Source organism: Apteryx rowi, unplaced genomic scaffold (assembly GCF_003343035.1).
Source record: "Apteryx rowi isolate R43461 unplaced genomic scaffold, aptRow1 scaffold_73, whole genome shotgun sequence".
Classification (NCBI taxonomy): Eukaryota; Metazoa; Chordata; class Aves; order Apterygiformes; family Apterygidae; genus Apteryx; species Apteryx rowi.
In genome coordinates, this window is record NW_020451016.1 from 3,154,831 (window position 1) to 3,179,994 (window position 25,164).

General features: G+C 38.3%; 1 protein-coding gene across 1 annotated transcript in view; it reads right to left on the reverse strand.

Moving 5' to 3' along the window:
* TENM3 (teneurin transmembrane protein 3) overlaps positions 1-25,164 on the reverse strand; it is a 98,574-nt gene that overhangs the window by 26,343 nt on the left and 47,067 nt on the right. Inside the window, exons 13-19 of the mRNA XM_026087754.1 lie at positions 20,049-20,316; positions 19,332-19,475; positions 16,131-16,380; positions 15,697-15,717; positions 9,566-9,798; positions 8,855-9,009; positions 7,238-8,112 (exon numbers count right to left, since the gene is read on the reverse strand). Of these exons, the coding sequence (XP_025943539.1) occupies positions 7,238-8,112; positions 8,855-9,009; positions 9,566-9,798; positions 15,697-15,717; positions 16,131-16,380; positions 19,332-19,475; positions 20,049-20,316 (1,946 nt within the window). The remainder of the gene's footprint in view (positions 1-7,237; positions 8,113-8,854; positions 9,010-9,565; positions 9,799-15,696; positions 15,718-16,130; positions 16,381-19,331; positions 19,476-20,048; positions 20,317-25,164) is intronic.

Consider the following 25,164-nt stretch of genomic DNA (forward strand, 5'->3'; position numbering starts at 1 on the left):
AAATCAAATTAGAACAAAAGCCAAAAAATTGCAAGAAAAAGTGGCTAGGAATTTTTAGAGATTCAAATTACTGAAACACAAATGCGATAGAAAAATGAACACAAGCAGAAAGACAAATGTTATAGCAAATACTATAAAAATACTAATTAAGAAAGCTGAATTGTGAACATCTTAATATACAGTAAACATCCAAGTGAATTRACACTACTGTTAGGAGATATTTTTATCATCTGATCAAAATTAAATATTTTTCATTATCTAAATTAAAACTTTCAATAGAACTTCCTTTTTACAGACCACATCTCAGTATTTCCAAGTCAGACTCCAGAAGAAATGCATTAAGATGAAGCGAGGGGAAAGCCCTGCAAAATATCATCAGCTCCCTGCTGCCAAACGCCAGCAGTTACGGATGATGTGCCTGGTAGGTGGGGAAACTAAACAAGGCCAGGCCAGGGGCACTATCTTACTCTGAATTGTGCAGCTCTGCGGAAACCGCAGCATTGAATCCATTGTTAGTAAAAGCACAATATGTAAAGTGTGATGCGCTGCAGCAAGCAGTGAAAATGGATTTTACCTGCAATTCTCTCTCTCTAAAATTTTTGTAGGGACTTCACATTCTGCGCAATGTCACCACCTTCCTGGAGTGGCTGGAATACTTGTTAATTTAACCATGGGAGCAGAGGAAACTGGTAGGGGCTCCCTGCCTGCTAATGTCACCGACTCAGAGAGTGGTTGAGGTTGGAAGGGACCTCTGGAGATCATCTAGTCCAACCCCCCTGCTCAAGCAGGGTCACCTAGAGCACATTGCACAGGATTGCATCCAGGCGTGTCTTGAATATCTCCAGAGAAGGAGACTCCAGAACCTCCCTGGGCAACCTGTTCCAGTGCTCTGTCACCCTCACAGTAAAGAAGCTTTTCCTCATGTTCAGGGTTAACTTCCTGTGTTTCAGTTTGTGCCCGTTGCCTCTCATCCTGTCACTGGGCACCACTGAGGAGAGTGTGGCCCCGTCCTCTTTACACCCTCCCTTCAGATACTTATACACCCTCKCTGATTTCTGTTGCTTTCCCTTGGAGACAAGAATTGAGTGGCAGAGGGAGGAGGGGAATGAGAAGACAAATGAGCTCAGGACATGAAGTGCCCAGAGAGGCACTGGACGGACTGTCAAGAGATAAAAGAGGCGATTGAGAAGAAATGCACCTCTGGGAAAGGAAAATGCAAGGAGCCAAGCATGCCTCAGAGAAATGACAGGGCACATGGGAACTAACAAGAAGATACAAGGTAAGAAAGTAGGAAAACATAGTAGGAGGAAAAGGTCTGGAGAGCCAGAAAGCCAGATGGAAGAAAGGCAGCGAAACTGCGAAGATGAAGCATCTTGGTTTGGATCAGTTCTGTGCCTGCTGATATTGTTCCTAAATGGGGAGAGAGGTAAGATGAAAGAAGATAGAAAAAAGATAAACAGCAGCCAAGGGAATTAGCTCATGGCTAAGGGAGCAAAGCTGAACTCCTTGGTTTAGCTGAAGGGGTAAGAGAAAGCCAAAGGTGAGCATGGCTAGTCCATACTCTCCAGAGAAGTTCGGAGAGCAAGGAATATTCACAAGTTTATTTTAAGTGTCTAGCTCCAGCAATGGCATAGCACAACAACAACCAGAAAACACAGGGGCAGGCAGAAATTAAATAGAACCACGTAATACGAATACCTACTGCCTTTAAAAGTGTACTAATAATTTTGCCTTGTACAAAGGAGCTTGCAGAAGTACCTAGGCCAGCACTGCAGAGGGGTCCCGATCCCCTGACATTGGGCTGACCACAATTTGTCCTAAACCATCTTTAAGGACTACGTGGCTGTCTTCTTGCCCTGTAGGGACAAGCCTCTAGCAGCTCCCTGGTGGCCGGTGGAGTGCCCAGAGGACGGGGACCTGCACCCAAAAGGCTTTCTGATAACATCGCTATGGAAAGTAGCTATGGTACAAGCTGAACGACAGTGGTACAGATGTTATGCACCTTGGACATTTTCTGAGATCTGCCAACTTCCAGGAAATAATTCTGAATTCTGAAATAACCCTGGACAAGAGGGGTTTAGCCTGGCTGCTTTGCAGAACGGCGCCTTAAACTGCTGGTCAATTTAAGTAGAATGAGTACGAGTAAGAGCGGCTTTTTCTGGAATAATTTACCCTCTCGAGCATCATTAAACAGTCAAATTAACAGGGAGCTTTTAAACGATTCACAGCTAAATTAAAAGCGTGCCTGGCAAATGCTGCCACGTCAGGGCATTCGCCGAGATCAGATGTCCCAGGGGGTCTGACTGCTGACACTGAGAAGTGAGTTGCACAGGTGCATTTCAGGCCTTTTTACGAGTTCATTTCTGATACTAACCTTTTTCAGTGATGCATCAAAATCCCAGGTCCAGGTAAAATACTCTTTTTGCATACCTCTATGTGTGAAAGCAGAAGGGGAACTGCTGCACAAAAATTATATAATGCAGGCTAACTAACTGTATCACTGCCAAAATGTTCATATGTATATAATTAATTTAACTTCAACTATACAACAGCTTTACTAGATAAGATTTATCCATTTAAATGCTCAGGTTGTATAATATATAGTTACAGTTACTAGTTTCCTTTCCAGCTCAGATGTCTTGTGATTTTATAKCAACAGAAGGTGATTAGGCTTATTATTCTTATATCTTGTTGAATATTATAATTTCATTTTAAGCTCTAGCTGGATGATTTTTAGCTTCATATGGCTCAACTGCGTGTATTTTCACTCCGTTTCAGGGATGCTCTGTTACTATCTCTTTTTATTCAGCAAGTTTTTAAACCTTCATTAACAGATTACAGTTAATACAAATTTTAGTAACAGTACTTTAAACAAGTAGATAGTCTTGAAATACAAAGTCTGAATTTTGATCAGCAGACTATAATCCATGCTGGAATGAAGACACTAAAAAAACCCCTGAAGTCTATAAACAAATACACGGTATGAAGAAAGAGATTATTTGATACTCCAAATAATTCAAAATAGTAGTTGTTATTTTCAGTATAAAAATGCAAAACAGTAAAAACAAAGACTTCTTGTATGCCAGTCCTTCCCTTCTTCAGGCAAAGTGGATAAACTCTAGATTACTTAGCCTCCAGACTAAATAAAATAAAAAAGGTGACTTTTTTTGGATCTGATACTAGTGTGATTTAGTCTGGGGAAAAAAACATGAAAAGAAGCAAGTCCAAATGCTTTCATATGTGTCTGAGCAGCTGGACAGATCCTCATTGCCACTGTTGGGCTAGAATGTTTTTTAAGATTTCCTCTTTTCACTAAAAAAAGATGTTCTAAGAAAAGAAAAAAAAAGTTTTCTTAGCTTTCCTCCCAAATCACTGAGAACTCAACTGAAATGATGCAAGTTCTCTGAATCCATGCTCCAGTTGTACAGGAAGATTTGTACAGGAAAATATTACTGAATTAGCCCCAAAGACTGATCTTTCCATTACTAGAACTGTAGTATTTTTACTGTCATTTAACTCCTGCCATTTAAACAGACATATGACAAACAAAGGGTGAAACAACCCAGCCATAATCAGAGCTATTTGAAAAATTACATTTCTGATCTATTGGAAAGTCTAACATTTAACCCTGAGTTGAAAGTATAAATTCAGCCATGGAATATAAGTTCTGTCCCTCTCCCAAAATATTTTGATAATATGAGTAAATACAATGAACTAAACAAAATACATAAATAAATAAAATCAAACTCCTACACTGAAAGAAAATACATCTAGCAATRAAATCAAAATATTTTGCTATTACAAAAATAGAACAAGCAAGTGAGAGCAATTTCTTTCCCTGCTTTCTTACTCCTTAATATGACTGACGCTCTAGAGAAACCTTTTAGTTTTAGTTTAGCTAGCCCACCCTACTGACAAACATGAATATGCAAAGGTTGGGAYGGAGAGACCCATGCATGTGTGTGTACCGTGCCCCACAACACAACCCCTCATACTATACACTTGGTTTCCATTTTGGCAACAGATGGCAGAAGCTGATGCCTCTGGAAACCACGCAGAAGTCAGATTTACTATTACAAATCATCAGTACTGAAAAGCAAAGTCACAACAATGTTTGCTGATTTGAGAATAAAGGTGCCAAAATGGTCTTGGTTATATCTACTTTTTCTTCAAAAGGGAAATACACACACACAAATTTATAGTATAGAGATTTTGTGTATTTTTTAAGAATGCTCATTTTGGCAAGAAACACAACGCAGTGCCTTTTGGCTCACTCTCTGTAGCTTTATGTAACAAGTGCAAATTTTTAGTTTTGGTCTTAACTTGCACAGAACATTATAGAAAACRCGGCTGAAAGGGACCTTCAGAGGTCATACAGTCCAACCCCTACCCCACGGCAAGATCAGCTACACGTCCCAAGTCAGCGCTGAGAGATGTCTCATCTGGTCTTAAAGAYGGTCTGTGGAGGCCAAGGGGTCACTGCTGCTGTCTGTCTGCTCCAGGGCTCCAATATATTTAGAGTCAAAGTTTTTCCAAATGTCTAATCTGAATCTTCCTTGTTGCAATTAAACAGATTACTTCTTCCCCATGGATATGGAGAGGAGATTAATACTGTTGCTTCTGCAGAGCCTTATATACTTGCAAATTCTGGGTGAGTGAAATTGCTTAGCTTTCTCCATAATTATTTCAGTTTGGGAATTCTAATGAGATGTTGGTCTGCGGTAATTGTTTAGGAACTGCACAAACAGCAGCTTGGAAATAACACTAATACTTACTGAGGGGAATAGCCTGCCCTTTCCCTGTGTCAAAACACAAGGGTTATCCATAAGCCAGCTGGACATACCTAACGTGGACCAGAAAGTCTGCATGAAAGCAGATCAGATGTGAAAGATGTCTATTTACAGACTCGGTAAATAACTACGTACTTCATGACCTGCAGTACCCTAAATCTTTCCTATGATGAAAAATACAGACCTACAAACCACTTAATAGCGAATATAATATCCATTTTTTTGTGATCACACAGAAGCCATTAAGATACATTCAGGAGCCATCAGCTACTTCTGCAATGCACATAGTAGGCACACAAAAACTACAAGCAACATGGTGAGAAATTACTGCTCTGATTAAAACTCTGGGTTCTCAGTTATCCAGCATGAATGCCAGCATGATTTAAGGTGCCTGCTGTACCCAGCAGATGCCTTAATTTCAGTAAGAGACTTCACTATCCCCCAAATTGACTGCCTTGCCCAACGTGCATGTTGGGAACAAGTGTTTTTGTGCGTCACAGTTAAATAGTGAATTTGCTCTCTGTGGGAATGTATGACTATTCACAGCCCATCTGAAGCTGTGCTTTGGTCTCCCGGCACAGAGGACATGCCTGACTCATGCCAATGAGAACACCCTCCCTCCTGGCTGAGCAGTCTCTTGTTCCTCTGTGTATCCTCACTGGCTCCTCATCCTCTTGGCAGGACCTAAAAAGATATGCAGTGATGCACAAACGCACAATTAAATATTACAGACGTGCACTAACGCTTTGATAATGTGCCCACAACTGAAGCTCTGCCAATTTACAGATTATTGTAAGAATACCTTAAAACTGGCAGCAATGTCATTCCACCTGCTGTCTTTGTTCGGGATCAGTGTTTCTAACCATCTCTCCACTTCAGGACACAATGTGCAGTGAAGCAGCACCTGCTGCTCTCCTGTGTCTGATGGGCATATGTAAAGGTTGGAGAGTAGATACAGGTGCTCAGAGTCTTCCTGCATCCTGCCTCAGCCAAGCGTGCCCTGACACAAATGTGAAGTTATCTCAGAACACAGATGTCTGGCTTTGTGGCCACTGTCTGACACCAGCACTTTATTTTCTTTATCATGTGTGTTGAATTGAAAGCTTTTTTTAGGCCCTGACCTTGGCAGCAATTGCTACTGCATTTCATCATAAAGATAGCAGAGAAGAAGGAAGAAAGAAAAAAAAAAAAAAGAAAACAAAGAGGGACTGGCTGGATTTTCATGATGCCCTTTGTAACACTGAATATCTCAACTGAGGTCCCTCTAACACTTTCACTTATCATAATAACTCAATGTCTTCCAGTTTCTTGTAGGCACATTTTATACAACTTTAGCATCTTTCTTTGATGCGATTTAAAAACAGAAATATTTTCCAATTGATAGAAATGACTGAAGAAAAATCTGTGTTAATTCTACATTGATTTTTTTTTTGAAATAAATTGTTTATGTTTTAAGCTGCACTTTCATTAAATTTTCCTTGGTGTATCAATTTGTACTTCAGTTCATTTGGGGGATGAAGTTGCCTATAAAAACAACATCTGAATTCTCGGGTTCTACTAGTTTATATATAAATTGTCATGACCTTCCTTAGTCGATGTAATTGAGGATTCTGTAAAACATTTTGCTAATCTGTCTGTTATGAACAGATGCTGACGACTCAATGATTGTAACAGTGGGTAAAGCAATTCACTTAAAAGACTTTTCTGAGGTTAGTAAAATTACAAGTACTACTCGTTCTCTAATATCTCTCACTGTTGTGCTCTTATCTGTATACTAAACTGACTGTTGGTGGTGTCTGTGTTTTTAATTTCTTCTTAACAGAAATGACATTTACCCCCATGGCCCATATTTCTTTTTTCAAGTTTCACGCTACTGTCCTCTGTTGGGGGTTCATCTCTGTGAAAGCTTGCCATGTCATCCATGAGATCTTCCCTGCATATTCTGCACTCAATGAAACACAACCTTTTATAACTTTAAAAAAATATCCACCCAGCCTTTTTTTGGCATAAAAGACTGCTCAGACATGCTTTTACTTTGAAAAATTAAACAAGAAATATTGAGCAGCAAAACAAATTTCTTGTCAGTATTTACCGCAAAACAATGTCAATCTAATGAACAAATGTAACGAGAAATCTAGTTTTTATACAAAAGCTTTTTATACAAAATCTTGGTTGTCTGAGTAACAACTTTCTTGACAAGAGAGAGCTATTGTCTTACAATTATTTTAATATATAAAACTGAAATTCAGAATAATCAATTTAAGATCATTCAGATCTACATCTAGAAGTCAGAGATGCAGACTGTATGGGAGTCAAAAAGTATTTTTCTATGTTTTTTGTTATCAAGTGTCATCTCTACAGCTACCTCCTCAGATCCCAGAAATATTTCAAATGATGGTATTGTATAACCCAATAAAACTAAAAAGCACCTGACTTTATGTACTTACTCAAAAAAAGTGGTCCATCCAGTCTCGTCACTTTTAGTTGCCAGAAGTCCACTGTTGCCATGGTAGGTAAATAAAACAAGCTCCTGTCCTTGGGCAGTCATGCTTTTCAAACATCCATTAGTGCCTATCGTCAACCAGATGACTTGGTTATCAGGGGAGACCACTCTTACTGGCATCCTGTTGGGATCCCGTCTGATACGAAGAGTATTCCCATTGCTATCCGTTACTGCAGTAATATCATTGTCATTACTGTAGCTAAAATTGTACAGATAATCTCCAGTGACTAAACTCACAGTGTACTGATGAGTACCATTGACATCAAAGATATAAAGCTCTTGATCAGTTGGAGAAGCAACTTCATAAAAGCTCACTGAATTCAATAAGGGTTTGTTCTTTGACACAGCCCGTATCCTAATATTCCCCAGATCAGCAATGTACAACGTACCATCTGGAGACACAGCTAAAGAGGAAGGGGCATTAAGTTTGGCATCTTTAGCATAGCCATCTCCATTCTGGTAACAGTCACAGTTGACATCGTTTTTGCAATCACACTCCGAAGGTATTCCAGCAACTAAAGATATCTCTCCATCAGTTGTAACCTGTCTTATCCTATTAATCTTTTTTTCATCAGTCTCTGTAATGTAAAGTACCCCGCTGTAGGACACGGCAATGGCAGTTGCTGACTCTAATGTGGTCTGTACAGCATGCTTTCCCACCGAGTACTCCACTCCAGGAACCTGGCAATGCATTGGCCTCCCAGCAGCAATGCGAACTTGACGGTTTTCCGTGATCTGCAAAACTATGTTGTTATCCAAAACATAAATGGAGTTATCCATTGGGTTGATAGCTAAATCTGTAGGCCATTCCAGACGTACCTTAACAAAGAAAAGTGTTTTATTAAACAGTTAACCAATGCAGATTAAATTCAATAAATGAATCCACCTTCAGTTTTAGATTAATGCCTGAAGTGCTTTGGAACTATAATATAGGTCAGATTTCCCCTCCAATAAAAGTTATAGCTTTATGCATAACCAATACATAAATAAAAAACAGATGGATATCAAGAACTACATACATACTCATAGATAGTATTCTTGTTTTGTATTCTTGCAATACCAAAAAATAAAATTTACTACCTTTCAGACTATGAAACACTGTACTGAACTCCATTTTTAAACACACCACTAGTGATGTTCCTTCTTAGCTACACAAATTTCTTGGGCTAAATAGAAAAATAGGCTCTTCTGTATATCCCCACATTCACCCTAATACGCTAAGGATGTTAGCGGTTTAATTTATTCAGAAAGCATCAACATGCCAGTATCRTCCTAACATATTTGCTACTCTTCCAGTATTTACTGCTAGAATTAATGTTTCCTGCTGATAGTCTTGCTGTTCTAAACTAGACTGAACTTTATGGGCAGAAAAATTGAATACAGCAGCATTTATAGCTAAGAGAATATACTGCAATTCATGCCCTTGGAATAGATTTCTTTGTCCCAAATTCTGCTGTTAAATATTCTTTACACATCCTACCCCATTTTATTTTAAGGAGCAAGCAAGCTGCATTTCCTAGCCCCAGCTCAGCTTTCCAAATTAGCAGCAGTTAAAACGTACCTGGCTGATGTGCATGCTAGTATCACAGGTTAGCGGTCGTGCTGAGGTCAGGTCATTGGAGCCAAGCAACGTGGATATTATTCCATTTTGATCCACTTTTCTGATCATGGTACCATCGACAAAGTAGATTAGCCCGTTCTTGTCGATTGCTATTCCTTTAGCAGAGACAATAAAAGTAAGTTTCTTGTATTAGCAGATAATGCATTATCCATAACCAACTAAGAGAGTAAGTGGTATATATGTAGTGAAAATTAAGGGCAGAAAACATGGTATCAGACAGTAGGTAGAACACCAGTTTGTAAACATAAATCACCTAATAAACCAATACTCACTATGAAATCTACTGTTGTTGATTGCATTTGCTGTTCATTGGAGAGTATGCAGAGACAGCCTACCATTTTAAGATAAAATTGAAAAATTGGCCAAGTAGGACCAAACGCAACACCAATTTTAAACCTTCACTATAGTTTGCCAAATGCACAATCTAAGTGAGCATTTTAAAATGCTCAATAACCATGAAAGCCAAATATTTATATTTGTAAAATCAACCTGGGTCTCCTGTAACTGTCTTCCTCAATTTCTTTCCAGTGTGAAAGAATTGTTCAAAAACACATTTCTTAGCCAAACATGGGGTTCAGTATTAAATATGATCAGTCCTGGCTCCAAACTTTCATATTAGTTTTAAAGTTATGAAGGGATAACTCCTTTTACCTTTAGGGCTCATGAGAGTTGCCTCCACTGCCTTGCCTCCATCACCACATCTTGCTTCATCAAATGGCAGGCACTGCTCCCCAGTTCCTCCTATCACCTCGGCATTTTTGGTCAGGTCTTTTGTCCCAGTGAGTGACTTGGGCCGATAAATCCTGCGCGTGTTTGTGTCAGAAACGTACAAATCTCCTGTGACGGGGTCTGTTGCCAGGTAGTATCTGTGAGCTGGGTTGCTGCTGTAAGAAGGAAGTATATATGCTGTAATTTGTTGCACCTAACATTGGACCAAGAAAGAAAGGTTTCAGCTCATACACTGTGTGTAGTAATATATAAATAGTTAAAAACCACACCGATGCTCTAGGCATGTGCAGCATAGGTCACGGCCCCAAAGCAGACTTTTGGCAGAGTTGATAAAACCGCTCTGGCCAAATCACCTCGAGCTGCTACAAGGAGAGGACCTGATGGTGTGAGCAATGTGGCAGCAGCCACTGCTGGGACAAGGAAGGGGAAGGAGAAGAGTCCTCCCTGGAGGCAAACRTCCTTACTCTGCTTCTTCCCATGCCCCTTTCATGGCAGGAGAAGCAGTGAGCCCACCGCCGTGATTAGTCCCGTGCTGGCTCTCCACTCCAGCTCAAGCCTTTCTCACTTCTCATCTCTCTCCTGTGCCAAAGGCAGTCCAGTCTAGACTCCTCATTCTTTTGGGACAGAAAATTCAATTTTGTCTGTGATGCTCGTTCTGTGCTGCATAATTAAAGACAGTTCCTATCTCTGTAATAGACCAAATCAAACAGGAGAGTCTAAAAACTCCCAGGCTTTCTTGGTCTTTGAAACCTTGGTTCAGTTCCCAACTTTGCAGCATGACCCCAACCCTCGCTTACACTTAGTTGCTGTTATCATCCCATCCACTTTATTCTAATTTATATAAGGCTGCTGGGGTGYATGGTTTATATAATTCATACACAGATAAGGCACAGTTCATATTATTAGTTTGTGGGCAAGAGATAAGACATCCTTCATAAGTATTTGTTTAATCTATTGCTTTCAAAGACGTGATATGCATGACTTAACACATTAGGGAATGTCATCTTTTCCACCAGAACACTGAATGAAGCTTTTCCTTTCTTCTTAACACAGAGTCATATTTCAAATTACTGTACACATTGGCACAAAACCGCTAACTATGCCAACACAGTCTTTATTACAGTGAAAACATATATTGCTAACCATTTTCTCAGAAACATACATTTTGTCTCCCCACTGGTACCACATAATTGAGAATTACTGTCTTTTCTCCCCTGCTGGTGAAAAAAACAACCCTGGAGAGTACCTTTTGGGTTGATATATTACGGTGTAGAAACTTAACCCACTGCAGATAGGATTCCTGACCTAATTTATGGCATGAAGAACTGAAATGAGGTCATGTAAGTACAGGAGGTAATTTCAGATGCTCTTCTAATGGATTGAATCAGAGTGTCAGAACAGTCAGTTCCATTTCTGACGTTTGCAAAAGCGCTGCTTAAACATATCTACCGATCTTGGTGATATCCAAACATCTGTTAGCAGACTGCTGTACTTTACATTCTGTAAATATATAACTGTGCTAATATAACACATTTTTATGTACTGCCACTTGCAAAAAGCAGCAAGAGACCAACAGGAACAAGTTGTGAACGAATCCTGTCTTTTAGCAGGGACAGATTTTTATAGCTCTCCAGTTACAAAAATACAGAAAATTGTGTTGCATAAGTAAGATTTTCTTTGGTTATAAGACTTTTAACATGCTGGTTCAGAACAAAGAAATCAAGTGAAGCAGACTAATGAAATCACATACACAGTGATTAGCACCTCTTAAAAAGCTCTGATATAGAGCTGAATGTTACACAGCATGTCTGAAAACAATTAAATGCAGCCATACTTTAAATTTCTGTCTGTTAGAAATCTATTACTGGCAAAGTACTAAATAGTTTAAGGATATTTTCAAAACCTTTGTTTATGCAGAGATCATTTGTATGAACACTATGTAGTGTACAAATTATTTATACCTCCATAGACTGCAAATTAAATTATACCCATTTACATGATTACTTTGGTCTTTAAGAAACGCTGCAGACATTTCAAATATAAACACATTGCAAAATGTGAAATATGCAATTAAGTTTTATTTCACTGCAATTTAAAATAAAGTCCTTCCTTATGCTACTAAAATCTGAATTAAAGTACTTCTTGGCAACTCATTTAACATTGCTTGAACTGTATTTTTCAACTGTTGGAATGAAGACTCATCAAATCAGTAACTAAATAATTTATATCTAACACAATTATTTCTTTTTAAAAAGAATTTTTCATGGCATTTTCTTCATGAACAAATAAGAAAATATCTCTGTTTTTTAATTAGTTTTAACAAAAATGGTGCATCTCTTCTTATTCAGGATTAGTTTTAGCTGCAAGTAATGTGTCTTCATCAATACAAAAAATATAGGTGATAATTTAAGGATATTTTCTCATTTTGACCAAGAAGCAAGAGTTGGGGGTTGCTTAGGATATTATTATTGAGTCAGTATAAACTCTCCAAGCTGTCATATGGAGAAGCCTAATGGCTCCTTTCTGAGATGACACAGCAGGGTTGACTTTAGTATTTCTTTTCAAGAGAAGGTTCCAAAGCTGAAGTAGTTATCAGAAGTTATCAGAAACAAACCAGAAACTAATTCAGAGGAGCAAGGCACAATTTGGGGAACTGAGTAACTGCTTAGTGACAACCATGCCTGTTTTCAAGCCAGAAAACATCTATGCACACCATGCAGATCTCAACATCAGAACAGGGTGAGCATCCAGCATCTGGAGGGCTGTGCAGAAACCATTCTATTTCACTACAGCTTAAGAGAATATTAAGGTCCTGTCTTCTACCACCACCAACAAAAGCAAAGAAATAAAATCCACATTCAGTGATTCTTCAGCTCGTTCAGTATCATGTAATCACCGGGAGTAGCTCTGAAAAACACGCAATCATATACCAACACGGACTGCTATACAAGACAAATGACTATGAATTAACTTGTTCTATCCATACTTAAAAGCAGTGCTTAGAATTTAAAGCGCATGCACACACACACGTAAATGCGCGCGCGTAACCAGCTTAGGCCTCCTGAATGACCAGACTTCGCACATTTTCCTGTTGTTGTTGTTGGTTTTCTTAACATAAAATTGTAATGAAAAGTGTTGGAAAAGCTTACTTGCGAGTGCTGCCTACTATTTTGTTTTGTTGCTGTAATGATTCCTTTTCCACTGCTTTTAACTTGCTTATGCTGCTCTTTTAATTCTTCAGCTGTTAGATCCCCAGCATTACTCTCCATGAAGAATCAAAAAATGTATATTCTTTCAACTTCAGCCCTTATCCATACTATCTCTCCCATTCATGGAGTGCCTTCTAAACCATATGCCCTCAAAGCCATTCTTACATTCTACTAAACTTTCTTTTGGCTCCCTGCAGACTTGGGATATCACCATAGCGTACAAACGACCTCCTTGTCTTCAAAGTCCTTCTGAAAATTACTTCTTCCATGAATGCCTATCAGCATTAATCACTCACAGGCAGCAGTGTGTATAAAGACATCAGTTCAGCTTTGAGATTTACAAAACGTTGGGTCACTGGTATATTAGAAAATAAATTTGATCTGCATTGTCTCCTTAATTTAGAGTACAGGCTCCTTGAGGTGGGGGGGGAACCTCGCTCTGCATTGAAGCACTGTGTTTACAGGTGAGGAAAGTTGAACGCCTGAATGGATAACAGATCTGAACTAGTATTTAATGCTATTTATTAATTTTACTTGGTGAACGCACATTTTAGTGCATTTTCCTAGTTTCAATGCCTAGTACTTATGTATTGCAAAGTGGGCTGTCAAGGGTTGTTTTCTAAACCCTAGTTCAAATAGAAATCTCCCCCACAATTTTAAGATTTTGTGAAACTGGACAGGTCGCCCTCTCTCTCCTTCAAGCCAAACAGATGTGCTTCTCATTTCTCTGCAACATTTCACAAGGCTCCGCACAACTTAACGCAGACGAAGGAAGCCATTTCACTCTCCAAGGTGTCCCTAAACTGTGGAGCCCTTGGCCACCGGATTCAGTGGATCCTAAAGGTTTACATGGGTTAAAAAAAAAAAATCAGATAAATTCACAGAACAAAAGGCTGTCAAGGATTATTAAGCTTCAAGATGCCACTCTTGGCTTAGGAAGTCCCTGCGTAGTGAAACTCTGAGCCTGCGAGTGTACACAGGGCAAATGTCACAGATAATTACAACTACCTTATAGCCTCCCATCTGCTGTTGCACAGCGCAGGAGAGAAGATACCAGGCTAACTGCATGTTTGGTCTAATCCAGCGTGTGTCTGTTGGTGTGTTTTGGGACAAGGACCTCTATTTAAATTCTACAGCTTTTAGATTTGGGGCTCATTAGCTCTGTCTTTTTTCACCATTTATTAGAATATGGTGTCCTGATAGGGGAGAAAACTCAAACTTGTAGTAGAGCACATCAGGCCGCACACTGGACTAAACACCCGCGGCGTGCTGGCTCCACAGCCACTCCTGCAGAGTGAATGCTCTGTGGTCCTCTCCGCATTTTTCTACCCCAGGAGGAAACCCCCACTTCGCAGCTGCTCTGTGGGCCTGTGAAAATGCTGTTACAATAATCTGCGCAGTACAGTTACAACACTTTCACTACCTGAAGCTTATGCATTTATGGACACAAACAAAGCTTCAGCGTTCTCCCTCTCAAACACCTCTTACAAACATGGGTCTAGCTTCTGAAACGCCACAGTTGAGACTGCAACCGCATTTCTGCCAGAAGTAGAAGAGGGTGCCACTACTAAATTACAAAAACCAAACCTCACTACATGTCAGTCCCTTAATCCCACTTGCCCATTCCAAATTCCCATTCTGAGTATTCATATTCATATTCCACACATTTGTCAAGACAATGTTTTATCCAGCTGTAATCACAGCTTTGCACTACCACAAAGGTTGTAATTCTTTTGAAAGTGGTGGAACGAATGCAACCGAACACTGCTAAGAGGCTGCCTCTGAGTCACACCTGCAAAAGAACACGAGCCACCCAGACTGTGCAGCAACTCCCAATCCTCATCACTAGCGCTGATGCAAACACATTATTTAGTCATGGAACTTTTTGCCTAACATGTTTGAAACATAATTTCTCAAACATAAAAGCCTTCCTCACAAAGACATATGGCCAGAAGCAAAGTGATTAAAAAAAAAAAAAGAAAGAAAATGGGCAAAGGGAAGCTGAGATATGACTCTCTGGGATTTGTTTAAAAAAAGAAGAAAAAAAGATTGGCAGCAAAAAGGAGAGAAAGAGGGTTGCTGAGCCTCATGTATTTAGCAATTCTATCACAAAGTCTTGCAGGGTTTCATGTATCCAACAAGATTTTAGCACACCAACTCTGGTTTTGTCTCCTTACCAGCAAGGGCTGTCGTGACAAAGCAATTCTAAATATCCATCTTCTTCTCTGCTCTTGCCACTATTGTACCTAAGCCAGGATGGATGAATACTGTACTGCATCCTTCTGATTATTATTATTTTTTACAAGTCTTAACTCCTGGAGTCATGCTGTTGTGCAACAATTTTAGCTTTCATTCTTAAGAAAAGTTCTCATGTTTTAAATAGAAAAATCTTTTAAATGTGATCCTGAAAAGACTCAACATCAAAAGGCTAGTAACATGAACTCACTTTATACTTTTATAATTTTATTAGTTATATGCCATTCTCATGGTACTTGGGGGATCTGATTAATGAGTTTTGATAGGATCAGCAGAAGTGCTGCTAGCAAGGAGCGTGAGCGAGCAGAGGCGAGGGGACAGCAAAGGAGGGCACACACACACACAGAAGAGGAGCACTGGCTGCGGACAGAGAGTAATGAGAAAACAGGAACTCGTATCTGAACGGAGGATAGAGCCTGACAGCTGACATAACTAAAACATATGAACTCATTATTTTTGAAAAATACTCCTCTTTTCTAACAATACATCTCAGAAATGACTTGTCTGTTATAAGCATTCATTTGTTAAAAAAAAAAAAAGAAAAAAGAACAGTTAGAAAAATATAAATCTTCTTTAAGAAATGCTTACCTATGTCTAAAATCTTTATTTCTTGGTGGGAGCAAGTAAAAAAGAACAGAAAAACATTATTAGAAAAATATTCAGAAAGGATGCAGATGAAAAGAAGGCAATATTTAAATCCATCATTAGTGAAGCGATGAATCGCCAACTTCTGTCCAGTCATGTTGACTATATAAGTTAACTCAGTAAATCCACAGAATAATTACTTTGTGTAGATAAATTCTCAGTTTAGATTTGCATAGTTAAAATACTTTACCATGCTAAAGCTTATTCACTTCAGTTCTAAATACTATCTCAAAGGTATTAAAATCTTTTGAACCAAATTTTTTATTTCCAAATGCATTTGGAAACTCCGACTTAAACAGCACCAGAAACCTATTCCACACTTTAGTTCACAGCAGTAATTCACAAGTCCGAAAGCTGGAGATGAGAAAAACACATACCTGAGTTCCAAAACACTAGTTACATTTCCAGATGGAAATATCCGCCGAACATAGTTGAAATCCCCCACGTAGAGACTGCCATCTATCCCACAAGCTAAGGCAACCGGAGCCAGTAATTTATTACCATCCGCTTGACCATTACAACTTGGGCAGGAGATGCTGCGTCTTCTTCCATTGCCCATAATGCTACTAACAACTGGGGGTTGCTGAGATATAAATTGATTTTCACCATTTCCTTTGTACAGGATTCCTGGCAAATGATGTAAAAAAACCATAAAATCAAAAACAGTTTATAGAAACTTTGAGTGCATGTATATATGATGATGCATAAGTATTATAAACATTCCCTTTACTTTGATTAATATAACTTAATAGACTTTTAATTTTGTTTCACAAAGATATTTTCCTCATTAAAATTGATAGAATTTTATTCAAACATTAGTGGTTATAATTAGGTCAAAAATACGCTAAAAATACATCCAAAACATTAAATAATCTTGTTCACAAAATGTAGAAGAAACACTAAATATACTAGCATTTTAAACCCAAGCAAATTTTCAGTTATTCTTATTTTAAAATGTTAATAGATTTTAGTATTTTTAATTCAGAATAAAAATTGTCATGTTTAAGGAAATGCAAGGCCTACTTAATAAAAACAAGACCTTTGTTCCTAAATCCTTTAGGTTCAGAAACCCCCCAACCCCAAAATGGAAACTCTAACTGTGCATATATTATTAAAAAAAATTTGCTAATTTTATTTCTAAAGTCCTACTCCACCTAATTATGAATATGATGTCAAATCTAATCTAAAGTGGATTACTGCTGCAAATTGTAAATATTAATTAAAAGAGCTACTGCAAAAAAGTTGGCGATTGCCTCAATTTTACATCATAAAAGGCTCTTTACTCAGCTAACAATAAAAATGTACCTCTGGCAACAAAGTCTGCCTCAATACCATGTCTGCAGTTATAGGCAGTTATTAAAAATGTCAAAATAACAAAAAAAATGTGGTGCCAGGCCAACCTGCCTCTTAAACTTAATTCTGCTTTGAGGCATGAAAGGAACAATAATTTTGTAAAGACAAAGCAATGTGCCAGCAGTATTTTTTCTTCCTTATAGCCTCTACAAGAAATCTGAAAAGAAAAATGCATACTTTATGTTAAATCTTCAGTCCTAGAAAAAAATGTTTGAATTTACAGTGTGTTAAATGTTGCCAGGACCCTCATTATTATGTATCTCAGTGAATCCATCAAGGTGTCCTCTATGAATGGTCAGGTATTACGGTTATACTCCTAAGTCACAATACATTTTTATGTGCTCTAATCCATGTAAACCACATGTCACTTTGTACTTTATAGTGATACATGTTTTATGGATAGTGTGCAGAGTTTCAAAGGCAATTTGGGGGGCTGAGGTATACATTCTTTTTTTGAGATGCCTTCAAAAAAAATCAACACTCTAAAAATACATTTAGAAAATTTAAGATGTATTCCTCTTCCTTTCCCAAAATAAGCTCTTTATACTGGAAGATATGAAAAAAGAAATGTTTTTCCTCTTAAAATGTCTTAGGTGGCTTCACTACTTCTTAATGTTATAAAATTTGGGAGATATAAATACAAAACCAATATACATGATAAAATCAGGAAGAATGAAAATGGTTTATGGAAACTTAAAGACAAGTAATCTAAATAAGTCATCTAAATAAAACAGGCAGAATGTATTTTTTGTGACTAGTCAAAGCCAGAACGCATTAACAGTATACGAAATCCCCCCTCCTATGATTACATCACTTATGACAATCATGGAACCATAATTTTGCCTGAAATAGGTGAGTTCTATAATTTTCATCAGAGGAATCCTACAAGTCAGCACAGTGCACTACTGCACCTGATTTATTCTGTCATTACTTTGAAAAATTGGTCCTTCACATTTCTCCTCTATTATCACAGACTAGAGGGATGTACATTAGACTATTTACTGCAGCAGCAGTTCAGGGTGTCCGTACAAATGCCTGCCACTGCACTCTCCTCTGAATACATTTCCCCAGCTCCTCCACCTTGTCATACCACTCTCCACTTCGTTTATTCAATTAGACACACGTCACTTTGAAAAGTCATTACTAGTCAAATGTACTCGTGAACGTAATTTAAAGCCACCGTCGGTTCACCCTGCAAACAGAATCAACCTTATAGATATGTTTATAATTGTGGCTCTTTACATTTTCAGAGGAATTACCTTATGCGAGTTTGCACAGCTATTTTTTACATTTTAAATTAAGGACAATGAAGCCTTTTCCCTTTTTTGGGGTTACCTTGTTTATCTACCAGTTAAAAGCAATGCTTTAGGTGGTGATCAGCACGTCACACAACTAAGCTGCCATGGTGGTGGGAATCCCCGAGGCGCAGCGGGTACTGCAGAGTGATGTTCTTCCTGCTGAATTATAGCTGCGCTCTCCCCCTTTGCATAAAAATCCAATGTCACCAACTCCCACCTTGAGTCATGCGACTTGGCTTGTTTCACCTTCCTCATATGCTTCCAGCCAAATTTTTCCAAATTCCCTGTTGAGCCTCCAGCTGGGGACCCACCCCTTAGCATGCTGCCCTCCAGGTAGTTGATGGGAAGCACACCAGACAGATTTACCTCGGTGCTAAGGCACAATCCTCATAACATACACTGCTCCGCAACTTTTAACTGAAATTACTGAGCAGTTACTACTGCCCAGACTACTTCACTGAGCAGCATGGCCCCTGAGGACTATGTCTTTTATTGCCATTTAAATTTTGCTCATCGTGAAAACTGAAAGTGTAAATATTGTTCAAGATATTGCTAACGTACAACCAGTTAATGCCAAAAACAATGCTGACATTTACAATTTCCTTAAAAATAACTTCTCCTTAGCAACACTCACTTTTAAAAAAATTTCAATATTTTCGGGTTTTTTTCTGGTAAACATATTCCCCACAGAATGACCCTGAGGTTTTATTGTAAGATATTTGTTAGGTGAAATTATTAATGCATATGTATTTTTAGGAGGAAGAAACATGACATATACTGTAAAACTCAAAGCATTTACCATATGCAAAACATTCTATAAATTTCTTTTTTTAATAACAAAGCAAACATTTGAAAAGCTAAAATGATACGCTCAAAGTGCAGTGCAGTTGAGTATTAAAATCAGCAACGAGGAATCGAACTCCTCACCGTTCTGCACATCCAATACGTGATGTTTATCCAATGTCCAGCCACCCATGTTAGAGGCATCCAGTTCATAGCCTTGCAAAATGGCAGTCCGCTTTTCCCAGAGAGTCAGGTCCAAGCAAGATTCATACTCGTAACCTACAGACACTGAAACAACAGTAAATTTCCTCATTAAATATGGAATTTTGTTCAGAAGAATAATTTAAAAAATGTGATTTCCTTAAACAGCATACATTCCTCTGCTCTCCCAGGCTACCTAAAAATCTCCAAGACCTCCTTAGATGCATTGAAAACACTAAACAGAATTCCAAAATATTTTAGCAAGTAATCCGAGATTATTACAATAATTTCAGTTATTAACAGTAAGTGGATTAGGACAGGTACAGAAAAAAGCCATTCCATGAAGTACATCACACTGCTATTGTGGTCTAATGCCTAAAGAGTGCCCAGACTAAGTACCATACTGTATTATTTTGCTGAGGGTTACTCATAGGTTAAGAACTCCAAGAACAAAATGACCATGGTTTCTTTTTCCCCTTGAATTATGCTCGTCTTACAACTCAGAGTTTAGATTAATATTATCTAATATATTTTACTATGCATCTTTATTTCTCATCCTACCCTGATAAATATCTTCTAATTAATGCACATAGGCATTTGAGATGCAATTCCCTATTTTCAAGACAACAGTGAAAATGGAAAACACTCCATAACACATACCAACAGCTTCAGATAATCCGTAGACCCTCTGGTTGTATGCATCAGTTTTATCCCATATGAAAGTGTACGCCAGATTTGGGGATGCAGGAAACCATTTTTGGAAAAGTCTTCCCACCACTGCCACCATAAGATGAACCTTCATTAAATTAAATGGTATAACAGACTGGGTCATAGTGATCTTCAGAACAGATTTATATCCTGCAGCTCTGGAGCTTAAGTATGATAACCTCAAATCAGTTCCTGGTACTGTAGTTTCTTCATGAAGCACCTACGCATTGGTAAGAAAAATTACAATATTTGAATGATTTTGAAATTAAACAAAACAATGTAGTTATTGTAAAAGGATGCCTGAGATTTTACTACATTATGATCCATTATGAAGCAGTATCTAAATCTGTCCTTCATTTAATATGTAAAAGAAAAATAAATTAATAACAATATTTCACCTTTTTCTGAAAAGCAAAGTCTAAAGTCTTTTTTATATTGCAGCTGTTTAATTGTTACTTTCTGCTGAAAGGTTTCAAAGATCCTTCCTTTATTTTTGGGGTAGGAGGAGGTGAAGAAAGTACAGAGAAGATGGTCAGAAAAGCAAAGTGCAAACAGCCACTTCTCATGCAGCCATCCCTTATCCTAGCTATGGATAGGTAATAAAGGTAGTAGAGCCCCTAAACACCACAGGGCTCCAGATTTGGGTTAGGATCTCTAATTGCTCCTGCAGTTCAAATGATAATAGTATAACACAGAAAGGACTTTTAGGTGGTTGATTATTTGCATTACCTGGGGATTGTAAATACTTTAAACTAGAGCATTCTTCCATTTATTTCAAAGAGAAGTAAGTAGGATGCCTCAGGGAAAGCTCTTCCATATTTCCTGATCAATATTCACTACTCAGACATCAGCTCACCACTTTCTCATTTCAGAGAGGTGCAATGATTCAATTTTACTTTTAAATGGTTCCCCTCCCCCTCTCCCCGCCCTTGTCTTTCCCTCTGAGCTGAGAAGCTTTTGTAGATGACGGATGGATGTGAAAAGTTTCTGCGTTATGTGGATGAAGACAGCCTATACTGTCCTATACCTCAGTCAGGTCATGTAACTATTAAAATCAAGTCCCTAAATACTGAAAACTAGTATGTCAAGTCAACAGTTACCATGCATCCCTGTTTATTACAACAAAAAAAAAGAAAAGAAAAGAAAAGAAAAGAAAAAGGAAAAAAGAAAAAAGGTATCTAGACACATTTATAAAAACAGTGTTTCTCTGGAGGGGATGAAGGGCAGAGGACTCTGAGTCACAAGCCCAGAGCCTTGGCGGTGTCACAGCAGCAGTCTTGGGGAGGTAAATTTAGAAAGTTTTATTTTACCACCCTATTCTCATGTTATAAAGACTGTTAAGGCCAAACACTACCTGGTATTAGTAGAAAGCCCACTTCAGGGAGAGCACTATCGCAAATATCCCCCACATCAGGCTCAAGACTTCAACAGGTATCAAAGGCCAACTACCACGAAAGTGCTAAGTTAGCTCAGGATTTCTCTATGCTAGGGAAATCCTGGGAGACTGCTTTTAAACAATTTACTGTCTGTGCTGAATAGGGTTAAGTAACGTGGTTTATACCGTTGAGGATGGCATCAGATACTACACCAGGCTCTATGTTAAGCACTATTACTGGCATATAAAGAAAGAGTTACATACTATTAATTATGTCTGTCTCTTTCCCAATTAAAAAAAAAAATCATCAATAGTATTTTGGCTCATTGTATGGCACAAACAATCATTTAAATCTATTATATGTAGGCATATGTTTCTTCTCCTCCAGTGAAACTACAATACAGGTGTAAGAAATAAAGGAGGAATTGTAAGATACTAGACAAATGAAATTCTGATTAACAAAATCTTAATTTTTGAGTGTTTCTTTCTTCCCCACAAACAACATGGCATTGCTAAGAGCAAATGACAAGTAGCACCATCACTTGGGAGGAGGTGAGAGTAACATCGTTCATGTTTGTAAATCTAGCCTGCTCAGCCCCAGTTCAATATACGCACAGTATCTAAGCCAGAGGACAAGCAAATCTTTTCCAGGCAAACAAAAATCCCCACTCTGAAAAGACATGCAATTGTGAACATATTCCTTTTTTAAGACCTTGAAGGGAAAACACAAAATATCAAGGCACAAAAGACAAATCCTTCCTCAAGACATCAGCAGGATTCCCGTATACTGCATATAAAAATTTGCTGTAAGCAACTGGAGAAACAAAGAGAAATCATACGCACATAGCAGGACACAATGTAATGGACTTCCCTGGTCTCCTGTTATGACCATTGCTTCTTTTACAACGGCAAGTGTGCAAGAGTGGTGTTAAACACTTAGGTGGTCTTCCAGTACTCTTGGCTGAGATAAGAGGCAATAAAGAGGACACCTTGAAGCTTAAATTTCCAAGAAAATCCACTGTGTATTTGGATTATATCAAATTAGAAACTAGGACACTCATTCAGTCCTCAGCGAGGTTTAGAACAGAAACCCAACCCCATTATTAGCTTCTGTAAAGGCCTCAAATATCTGCTGGAAATCTCACTTACAGCTTCCTTCTTTCCATAAAATACCTCCTGTAGTAACATAATTTCTTGAGAATTTTAGAAATCTAGAGGTATTGTACTGCATTTTAAGCTCTCTCCTAAAACCAAGCATTAAAACCAGAATTAAACAGTTTAACAATCTTCTGAAGAAAAGTGAAGTCATTAGGCACACCAGAGAGCATCTTGTGGGAGCCATGACAATACATCAATTGTAAAGCCATCAGGAAAGTCTCTGAGTATAAAAGCCACATCAGAGATTGCCAACACAACCAATCTGTCTTGTACTTTAACTTCTCCTGATAAAGTGTCAAAGTACCTTCAGAAAGGTTGATCTTCTAAGGAGCCTGAGTTATAGTCCAACTACCAAATTCTAAAGGTTGACATTTTATTTATGGATGATCAAGCTTCTTGGAAGGACAGCTGTGAAATATTTAACCTACAGGACTGAGATAAGGGTCACCGCAATTTTCACAAAGACAGAGTTTGTTGTCCTGAGTTCAAGTTGGCCAGTAAGTCGCATAAATTCTGTAGGATTCCTTGTCTCTCATGCCCAGCAGGACTAAAGCTACCCAGGCTCTGCAACGTTCTACTGCTCCAAAATATGATGTGATTCAGGTGACATGCTCTGATGGTATTAGGAACCCTGAATTAGGAAACTACACTCATGTTAGGAGGAAGAATGCCTGCTCTTTTTGCTGTAACTTTTTGTCAAAATGAGCAACTTGAATAGCAAATACGCTAAAACTTTCACAAATCAGTGCAAATTTTAGTCCAAACACCAGAAAAAAGTTCTGCACTGAGATATAACAGCTTAATTGCTGCATTAGAATGGAACAACATCATGGCTTGAGAGGGGCAAAGATGGTGTTTTTAGAAACAGAAAAATATTGGTAACTACTGTTATTGCACAAAGCTTGAGGCCAAAGAATACTAAAATTATACTGCTTTAAGTAGAAGCTGAAGTTGCTCATTTTAAGATACACAAACCTTTTCCTTTTATAAAAAGAATTCCCCTAGAACTGAGGCTTTTAAAAATGAACTTATATGAAAATAACCCTAGGATAACAATATAAATCAAGGATAAATGAAAAGGGGAAAAACACTTGTCTTTCTATACTTGTAGCATTGCTGAGATACCACAGAGATGAGATCATACATATGTAGAAGCCTAAAATGTGTCAGTAAAAGTATCAAGAGGACTATATAAAGTTACAGACAGAAAAAAAATTGCTGGAAAACAAAGATACATAAATGGAGATATTTGCATCTAAGAGTAAACTCCATCCTTTCTCAGTACAAAATTAAAGTTTCGTAAATTTAGTTCAGTAAAAACAGGATGTAGCATCTACGTAACACTGAAATATCTAGGTATCCTATTAGGTTGCCTGCATGAATGACAAAACAGATTCATTTCTTAGGTGAAAACCTAGTCAACTCTGAATTTAAGAGAATCATTTTTAAGTCACTGGGGCCAGTATTTTCCCCTTAAATTCTTTTGGGTAAATAGATTTTGCCAACTTCTGCTATATAGTATTGCCAATAATGAAACACAGTCAGGGGATAAGGTAAAGAAAAAAAAAGTCAGCAACCTTGAACTGATTTTGAGAAAATCTATCTGCAGAAATGGTTCACCTGGGCAACACTTGAACTAAACTAAGCATCCCCTGTAGCTGGCTGGTCCCCTAAACATGCAGGTCTGCTCTAACCTACATTGGTCCCCTAACCACGTAGGTCACGCTCTCCAGACATAGCCAAAGCCATTTCTCTAAACTTGGGAAAACATGGAATTTGAAGGAAAACATCAGTCCTGATTCTCCCACACTCTTGAGACCACAGAGGCAAGCTGCTCAGGACCTGCAGAAGGCATCTGGGACCCTTGCAAGCATACCTAAGAGTGAACAACAGAAGCACAGAAGATGGAAAGCCACAAAAACTCAGTTTCAAAACTGCTCAGTCTGACTCACATGTGGGTCTCTGCCAGGCCATGCTGCAGATGTAGCATACAGACAATTACTATGCTAGGAAAAAGACAGCAACAACATTACCTAGTACATATCAGCAGTTCCAGCTTAAACTGATCTTCTGCCTCATCTGCATGTAGTTTAACGTCTTGTTCCACACTGATTAATCCCAGCTAGTTAAGTCTAGGCAGAGCATGCTAACTTGCAATTAGAAGTAGATAAAAAATCATGGTTAAGTAATCCAAATTTAGTTAACCTGTTATTTGTTTATCTTCCCTCTTGAGTAATGACCTGTTGGGTCTTTGGGTCTATGATTGCACAGCTACCTACTGCATTCTTGCTTTGCTCTTACTTGCCCTCTTTTTTCTGTTTTTTTCTTCTTTTGGGCTGCTTCTTCAGTACAGACTTTAATTTCCCCTCTAATCATTTTGGGACTCATAAACTACTAAGTATACTCTTTTGGAAACATTATCTCCAAAGGATGATGAAGCACTTCGAGGGATGATGATTACTGCAGCACATCATTTTCTCCTGTACGCGATACAGAGTGTTGCCACATCACATGAATAGGATGACTGATAATGAC